The following is a 9,397-nucleotide window of genomic DNA, read 5'->3' as shown; positions in this document are numbered from 1 at the left end:
CGACTTACACTGCAGTGAGTGAATACATGTTCCAGTATATATGGTCCCAGCGGGAATCGAACCCACATAAATAAATAAATAACATGAATAAATAAATAACATAAACAGCCCACTAGTATGGACAAGGAGAGTGGAATCCCCCCTGCCCCCCCCCCCCGTCCACTCCCTCCCCCCTCCCTCCCTGTCCATCACCCCCCCTCCTCCCTCCCCCCTCCCTCCCTGCCTCACAGCCGGTTTCTGTTCGTTCTCCTCCTCCGTCGGCCTGCAGTGTTTATTTAGTTGCCGTTCACAATAATGAGATAATGACATAATCATCCTCTATAATCATCCTCACCCCCCCACGCTCCCTGCACCAGGGTCACATACAGGGCGGAGCGGAACGGGGTGGGCGGGGGGGGGTACGGGGAGGTGAGGTGGAGGGTAAGGGGGTGGAGGGATGGGGGGGTTAGGGGTGTTAGGGGGAAGGCGATGGAGGGATAGGGGTGGAGTGTGGGGGGTAGGGGGGATGTGGGATGTGGGGGTAGGAGGATGGAGGGATGGGGGGGTTAGAAGGATGGGGGGTTAGGGGGGGGACGGAAGGGGGCGGATCGGGGAGACGGATCTGTAGAGACAGGCAGCGCTGTTCTGGAGTTCAGCTCAGCCGCTCCTCAGCGGTGATCCAACGTGACTGGACGTCCTCGAGGAACAAGAAGATAAGTGAAGGATGCGTTTTAAACAGTTCCAGGCACACGTGTGTGTGTGTGTGTGTGTGTGTGTGTGTGTGTGTGTACGGATGGACGTCTGTGCAGGCCTGTTCCCCTGCGGGCCGTAGGAGCAGGCTAGCGTTACGTCGTACAAGGAACTAATGAAGGATGAAGGATGGGGGGGGGGACGCATATCGCTGTTGCACCCATTAAAACCCATTAAAACGGATTAACAGACCGCCGCTATCGGGAGACGGGAACTAAATGGCTCCCCGCTGAGAAGAAGTGTTTATAATACGTTCTAATACATCCTGAATACTGGCTGAATACTTCCACATGAATCTGTCCTAGTAACCAGCCCCCAAACATCCAGGTCAATCTCCTTCCAGAACAATAGGCCATTTGTGAATGTTTGTGTGCTCTATAAGAATATATATATATATATATATATATATATATATATATATATATATACACACACGCGGGCCAACACGGCTGCTAACCCACTAACAATGATGTCATAATGGTAACCATGACCGCGGGGGGGTTCCGTAGGATTTAGGAGCGGCGGTCCGTAGGATGTGTGAGAGGATGAGAGGATCACACCGCAGGGCCGACCAGCCGGCGGGGGTGGAGACGATGACATCTCGTGGTTGCTTAGGAACGTAGCTTTTCATCTGGGTGGAGATGAGTCTTCACGGGTAATAAACACTGGCCCTCCTAGCCCTCTGACACGGCTCTGAACGCCGGCCCAGTGAACCCTGCCCTTTCGGAAACAGCTAGAACGCGTATGCTGTTACATTTGGGCGGTGGGGTGGGCGGTGTGTGTGTGTGTGTGTGGGGGGGGATGAGACATCTTGGCGCGTGGGGAGATGTTCTTTTTTTATGTGAGAAAAGAAGAGTGATGATGCAAAAACCTCTTCTTCACAGACCTCCGGTCCTCTCCAGGGGATACTGATGCAACACTTGGTCCGTAGCCCGATCGTAATCCTATTCGGTTACGGAGGAAGTTTACTTTTTTTTCTTCTTTTTTGTGTGGAACTGTTGGATATCGACCGCTACTGTCTGCTCAGTGAGTTGACGAAATGCTGGGAGCTGGGAGACTCACATCAGTCTCTGTTATACTGATACACTGAAGGCTGCAGAGGTCGGTCCAGGGGTCCAGAGGCCCAGAGGCCCGGTCTAGAGGCCCGTAGAGGCCCACTTAGAGAGCGGCCCGGCGGGTCAGTCAGGTCGGAGGCCTGGAGATCTGCTCTCATAACAAACCCTGCTGTGTCTGTGGCTAGGGGCCGCGGTGGGACGCGGTGGGCCTTAATGGTCAGGACGCTGCTGCTAGTGACATTACCATCTGAGGGACCTGCTGCTCTTCTGGGTTTGTTTTTTTACATCCCTCACTTTTCCTTCTCGTTTCTCTCTCTCTCTTTCTCTCTTTTCTCTCTCTCTTGTTTTTTTCGGTCCGGTTAGGAACGCTCATCATCATGGCTTATTATTAGCTCATTTGGCCGAGAGAGATGGAGAGATGGAGGGATGAGAGGAGGAGGAGAAGAAGAGAGGAAAATAAGAGAGGGAAGGAAAGGGGGGGAGGGGGAGGAGAAGTGAGAGGAAACAGATGTCCCACCTCCACACCTCTCTCTCTCTCTCTCTCTCTCTCTCTCTCTCTCTGTTTGACGAACAAAGGGTCTGGACCACTCTGACCACCACCACCCCTCTCCACCACCTCCCCTCTCCACCCACCCTCTCTCCTCCACTCTCCTTCTTCACCACCCCTCATCCTCTCCACCACCCCCTCATCCTCTCTCATCCTCTCCACCACCACCCCTCATCCTCTCCACCCTCCCTCATCCTCTCCACCCCCCCTCATCCTCTCCACCCTCCCTCATCCTCTCCACCCTCCCTCATCCTCATCACCCCTCATCCTCTCCACCCTCCCTCATCCTCATCACCCCTCATCCTCTCCACCCTCCCTCATCCTCTCCACCACCACCCCTCATCCTCTCCACCCTCCCTCCCTCTTTCCTCCCTCATCCTCTCCACCCTCCCTCATCCTCTCCACCCTCCCTCATCCTCTCCACCCTCCCTCATCCTCTCCATCCTCCCTCATCCTCTCCACCCTCCCTCATCCTCTCCACCCTCCCTCATCCTCTCCACCCTCCCTCATCCTCTCCACCCTCCCTCATCCTCTCCACCCTCCCTCATCCTCTCCACCACCTCCCCTCTCCACCCTTCCTCTCCACCCTCCCTCCCTCTCTCCTCCCTCATCCTCTCCACCCTCCCTCATCCTCTCCATCCCCTCTCATCCTCTTCACCACCACTCTGACCACCACCAAAAAGAAAGACGTCACATTTTGATCGGTTGCCGACTTCACCAGCTGTTGTCACAAATGTAAGGCACTCAGTGCAATGTCACAAAGGCACAATGTCAGTTTGGATGGAAGCGTCAGCTTCATGGCATGTGTTGTTATGAGGAGGTCGGTCCAACATTGAGTCAACGTCAGCCTGCTGTCTGGGTACTGCAGGTCCACAGCAGCCTCCAGAACCGACCCAGGAGAACGACTGGAGTGAAGAAAGAAAGAAAGAAAGAAAAAAATACGTAATTCTTCCTTCTTCTAGTATCGTGACTGCCAATGGCCCCTGGTCCTAGCATAGAGTACTTTGTCTTATGATGACTGAAGGATAGATGATTCACAGACTTACTTAGGACTAAATGTATTTGTTTTAAGTCGCTTTGGATAAAGGTCGTCTGGCTAAACGCCCCAAAAATATGTAATAATGTAAATTACTGGACAGGGGTAAGAAAACACTTCTGGGTCTGTAGGGTTCTGCCTGGGGAGGGGAAGAAGAGAGGAGGAGGGGAGGAAGGAAGGAGAGGGGAGAGAGGGGTGGAGGGGAGGAGAGGGGTGGAGGGGAGGAGAGGGGGAGAGGGGAGAAGAGGGGAGGAGAGGGAGAGAGGGGAGGAGAGGAAGAGAGGGGAGGAGAGGAGAGGAGGGGAGGAGAGGGAGAGAGGAGAGGGGAGGAGAGGAAGAGAGTGGAGGAGAGGAGAGGAGGGGAGGAGAGAGAGAGAGGGGAGGAGAGGGAGAGAGGGGAGGAGAGGGAGAGAGGGGGAGGAGAGGTCAGAAAATGCCATCTGAAAAATCAAAGCTTTGTGATTCCAGCCGTTGTTGTTTTTTTTTCCCTCCCCCTCCACCACGGCCGTTGCCGTGACGACCGCACGGGTGTTGTTGTTGTTGCTGCCGAGGCCCGCTGACCGACCGGCCCACATACTGTACTGATAGACAGACAAATGATGGTTTCTATGGGAACCGGAGATAAGCAAACAGAGAGAGAGAGAGAGAAAAAAAATGCTTTGCATTGATAAGCGCAACAATCTGTTCGGGGCGCATTCCTGCCTAAACCCCGCGTGCGTGGCATCTGGGCCGGGTGAGAATGGTTTACTGCTTTCATTAAAGTCGACCTGCAGAGAAGCGCAGCGCGGAGCGGAGCAGGGCCCCATACTGTACTCTCCTCACATAAGAGACCCTGCAGAAAACCATATGGCTGTAGTAGGCTGAACGCTCTGTGTGTGTGTGTGTGTGTGTGTGTGTGTGTGTGTGTGTGTGTGTGTGTGTGTGTGTATGTGTGTGTGTGTGTGTGTGTGAGTGTGTGTGTGTGTGTGTGTGAGAGAGAGAGTGTGTGTGAGTGAGTCAGTGCACTTGTGTGTGTGTCAGTGTACGTGTGTGTGTGTGTGTGTGTGTGAGAGAGTCACTCAGTCAGTCAGTGAGTGTACGTGTGCATGTATGTGTGGGTGTGTTTGTGTGAGTGAGTGAGTGTGTCTGTTTGTACACGTGGGTGTGTGCATGCAATTTCAATTTCAGTTTATTTAAGAAGGGACAATGCATATCAATCGACAACAAGTGTAAATACGTCAGATTTAGCCAGGAGGCTAATTTTCATCTGTGGTTCCTGCGTGAGTGAGTGAGTGTACGTGTGTGTGTTTGTGCGAGCGAGGGAAAGGGGTGTGCGTGTGTGTGTTTGTTTATGTGTTTGTGCAAGCGCGTGTGTGTGTGTGTGTGTGTGTGTATGTGGCATAAACAGTGTTCATCTGCACGTGGTGTCTGGGTGGGAGGACATGGAGGTGGGCTGAGGCTGGCCCCCACCTGGCCTCGATGGTGAGATCATACAACCTCTGACCTCTGATGGTCCTTGTTGTTGTTGTTTTACTGATTTATTGCCATGCAATCAACTTGTCAGTCTATAGTTGGAATTTGGTATTTTTTTTCTCTAGGCACAGGGTCTAGGCACAGGGTCAGCCATTTGGTGCCCCTGGAGCAATTAGGGGGTAAGAAGTGCCTTGCTCAAGGGCACATGCAGCTCCCTCCTGAGACGGGGATTGAACCAGCGACCTTCCGATTGCTAGTAGGCCTCTCTGAGCTCTGACAGAGCCTGATAAAGCATTCATCAAGACCACGAGGAGGTGGATGAGGAGAGGAGAGGTGGAGGAGAGGAGAGGAGAGGTGGAGGAGGAGAGGTGGAGGATGAGGATATAGAGAAAAACAGATCAGGCGTTCTAAGAAACAAGGGGTGGTAGCAACGACCTAGCAACAGCAAAACACAAACTCACAGATTTCATAATCATACTTTACGAAGATGATGCCATGAACCACAAACATCCCCCCCTCCGTCTCTCTCTCTCTCCCTCTCTCTCATTCATCAACCAACCCTGATAGGATAATTACATCCTAAAGCGACTTGTCTCTCCGTGTGGGATTTATGGTCGTTTACCCGTCGAGACGATGTGATTGACTGACACGTCGTCGCCACGGCGATCACGCCCTGGTGGTGTGTGGGGGCCCACATGAGAAACAGAAGTGTTCTGGAACTGGAACACACCGGGAGCTATTCTAAGAATGTGCACTGGTAGAGACGACTTCTTCCAGAAAGAAAGTTCCAGATTGAAGCAAGCCGCCCTTCTCCTCCAGGAGTCGCATAATAAACCAGTAACAGGAGGAGGCGGGGGTTAGTGTCAGCCGAGGGTCGACCCCCCCCCCCCCCCCCCTTCCTCCCTCCCCCCCAACCGCGCCCTCCTCCCCCCCTCCCCCCCCCCCCTCATGTCGACACGCTGCTCTGCCACATGCTTCCCTTCGTCCCCGGCAGCGGCTGCTGTGATTGACACTGTTATGATGTCGTAGTGTTGCGTTGCCGCGGCAACACCCCCCCCTCCCCGCCCTCCCTTGCCCCCCCCACCCCCAGGGCTTCCAGCGGGAGCAGCAGGGTGACAGTGCAGTAGCCAGCTGAGAGCCCGGGGAACACGCTGCTGCCAGAGTCAACCTCTCTATCCCCAACACAACAACACACACACTACTGTAAACACTGCACACAGCAACCGCCAGGAAGGGAGGGGGAGGGGGAGGGAGACACACACACACACACAGACAGTCACACACACCACACACAGACAGACACATTCACCGTGCGCACACACACACATTCACCGCACACACACACACACACACACACTCATACAGACACATACAGACACTCTCTCTCTCTCACACACACACACACACACACACACACACACACACACACACACATGCAGACACTCTCTCTCACACACACACACACACACACACACATACATGCAGACACACACACACACTCACACAGACACTCTCTCTCTCTCACACACACACTCACACAGACACATGCAGACACTCTCTCTCTCTCACACACACACATACATACAGACACACACACACACTCACACAGACACATACAGACACTCTCTCTCTCTCACACACACACACTCACACAGACACATGCAGACACTCTCTCTCTCTCACACACACACACACACACACACACACACACACACACACATACAGACACACACACACACACACACACACAGACACGCACACACACACACACACACACACACACTCAGACATGCACACACACACACACACACACATTCAGACATGCATGCACACACACACACACACACACACTGGACGTGGTTCAAGTACCTCTAATGGGTAGGCTCAGCTTACCAGTCTACTATGAATACCAGACTTGGCATGTGTGAGAAAGGAGGACTTGTGTGGTGTGAGAGTCTCATCGACAGCTCCTCCTTATCAAAGCAGCTTTCTTCAAGCCGTGTCTTTAGGCACCACGCGGTGTCCCGGTCTTAAGCAGCCTCTTTGAGGACCTATCAAGTTTGAGTCTGAGGCCTCTCTCTCTCTCTCTCTCTCTCATTACGCAGTCAAGCTGGTGGAACCGGAGCCCGAGCCCTGCCCAAGGCCACCACTTGGACCGAAAATAGTTCACTTATGAAATTAAATTGGGACGCATTTTCGATGTGAACATGATTAAACAGAGTACCCTGTTTTTCCCCCTCTTCCTCCTCTTTAAAACATTGTTTCTTGAGGGTTCAGTGCAGCGGTTTGGCAGAGACAGGACGATTCCTATTCATTGTTCATTAACTAATATCTGCTGACGTTTCTGCAGCACTAGTGCAATAAATGAGACTGCTGCTTGGACAGAGCAGCGATCCTGTCCATGCACCCTCCTAGAACAAGGCCTTAGCTGGGGGGGACGGGGACTACTCGCTGTGTGCATCAGTGACAGAGATCCTAACAACCTGGAATGACTGTGTCTTTTTTTTTTTATGTGTGTGTGTGTCTGTGTGTGTTAACGACCTTTCCCATAAGTATTTGTGTGTATCTCTCCGCGTTACCATGGGGATGATTGTGATGCGAAGGAGGAAAAACAAGTCCTGGTTCTTAACAATGTTGGTGTTGTCTTTGGCACAGGTGTGAGGAAAAGCTTCGTCTCCTTACAGGGTGATTACCTGAGATTACCTGTCTCGTCTGTCTCTCTCTCTCTCTCTCTCTCTCTCTCTCTCTCTCTCTCTCTCTGTTGTCTCGTAAAACCTGCATCTCGTCTGTGTAAACAAACAAGGAGTCTGAGGGTGTGATGGTAGAATGGACGTCCCGTTTATTTGCGGGCCGTGAACGGTGGCAGTAGAAAAAAGGGTGGGGTGCTTTTCAACAAAGAACAACGGAGCGGACTTGTAGAAACAACAAGACGTTTGTCAACAACAAGGCGTCTGATTGGTCCTCCCCACCCCCCCCTGTCCAGGCGCTCCAAGGTTCTGCTGGAGGAGTTGAGCGTGAGGGAGTGCGTAACTAGGCAACCAACTGGCAACCAACTGCCACTGTAGTATTCAGAGGGGTATGCAAAAACCAACTAACTACATTTAAGACTCTTGTAAAAAAAATAAAAAAAATACATACACACACGCACATACACACATACACACACACACACACACACACACACACACACACACACACACACACACACACACACACACCGTAATGGAATCTCCATGAAAAAGTAATATAAAATTAAGGTTTACAGGGTAACATTTGGTAACAAGACCTGGAAAAATAATTAAAGTTTTACGTAGTGTAAAAATTAACACAGGGTCCTTCGTTTTATAAAGATTGTACACGTTAAATTACCTTTGGCATTCAAAGTTAAATATGAATAAATTATAATAACAACAATACAAAAAAAGCTGTGTATTTAAATTAAAATAAGATTGTTGTGCAATGCTACATAGAGTTCAAGTGATATTATTCAGTCAGAATAAACAAACACAGGTGATTACGTATTACGTAAAGTATTATCGTGGTTGTGACAGTTGAGGAGAGGCTTCTGTAGTGAGACGCTGTCGCCATAGCAACGCCTCCGGTCTGTCCGTCCGTCCGTCTGTCCGTTAAGGGCTGGTGTTTGCATAGGTTGTGTCAAGACTTCAAAAGCTACAGCACACCTGTCTCTCTCATCTCTGTCTCTGCAGTCACCTCCTAGTCAAAGAAACACCATCATCAACTCACTACGTCATTGACGTTAATATCCAGTCAGCCCGACCCTCCAGAGCCAGAGAGGGGGCCCTTAGCGGTGGTGTGTCCCGACCCAGGGAGCAGTGCTCCGTCCTGGGGGGGGGGGGGTTGCTGCCGTCCTAGGCCAGCGGGGTGCCTGACTCTCCTCTCCTGCTGCCCTGCTGCTGCCTGCATTTCCCCGAGGAGGAGGAGGAGGCGAACCCCCTGAACCCCCCCTCGTCCCTGCAGGGCTCGCCCTCGTCCCTGCCGCCGCCGGGCTCCCCGCTGCTGCGACTGACGAACACGCTGGGCGCCTGGTCGATGGCCGACAACGCCATCTCGAACCTCTGCTCCGCCGCCCGGCCTGCTGCGCTGCTGCTGCTGTCCCCCCTCCCTCCCCGCCGCCCCCCCCCCTCCGTCTTCTTCCGCTTGCTCCTGGGGTGGGGGGACGGCTGGGGGGCGAGGGGCAGCAGCGAGAGCGAGCTCCGCCCGAAGGAGGAGGAGTTAGAGGAGGTGGAGGCGGCGTTGAAGTTGGCGTTGTCGGCGAGAGCGGCGGCGGGGCCGCCCCTGGACGTGGTGGTCCTCGTCGCCATGGCAGCCGCGGTCCCCAGGCGCGCCAGCACCACGGGGATCTCCTCCAGGGACTCTGCGGAGTCAGAGTGGTATTCAGCGGGGGGGCCGGCTGGCTGCACGGGGGGGCCCTGCTGGGGGGCTGCGGCTGCGGAGGTGGATGGAGGGGCCAGGGGGGGCAGGGAGGCCCGCAGGGGGAAGGCTGGGAAGGGGAGCCTCTGGTGGGACAGGTGGTGGTGGTGGCTCAGGGACACAGCGGTGACACTGGAGGGCTCTACT

At 53.3% G+C, this 9,397-nt stretch overlaps 1 protein-coding gene across 1 annotated transcript in view; it reads right to left on the bottom strand.

Moving 5' to 3' along the window:
* Positions 1-8,688: 8,688 nt before the first annotated feature.
* The window catches only part of zdhhc1 (zDHHC palmitoyltransferase 1), a gene marked incomplete at both ends in the record, with an annotated part of 25,444 nt that continues 24,735 nt past the window's right edge, over positions 8,689-9,397 (bottom strand). The window contains 2 exons of the mRNA XM_080539770.1: positions 8,689-8,936; positions 8,982-9,395. Of these exons, the coding sequence (XP_080395896.1) occupies positions 8,689-8,936; positions 8,982-9,395 (662 nt within the window). The remainder of the gene's footprint in view (positions 8,937-8,981; positions 9,396-9,397) is intronic.

This window comes from Nansenia antarctica (assembly GCF_963989245.1).
Source record: "Nansenia antarctica genome assembly, chromosome: 9".
Classification (NCBI taxonomy): domain Eukaryota; kingdom Metazoa; phylum Chordata; class Actinopteri; order Argentiniformes; family Microstomatidae; genus Nansenia; species Nansenia antarctica.
This window is presented reverse-complemented; position numbering and strand designations above follow the sequence as displayed.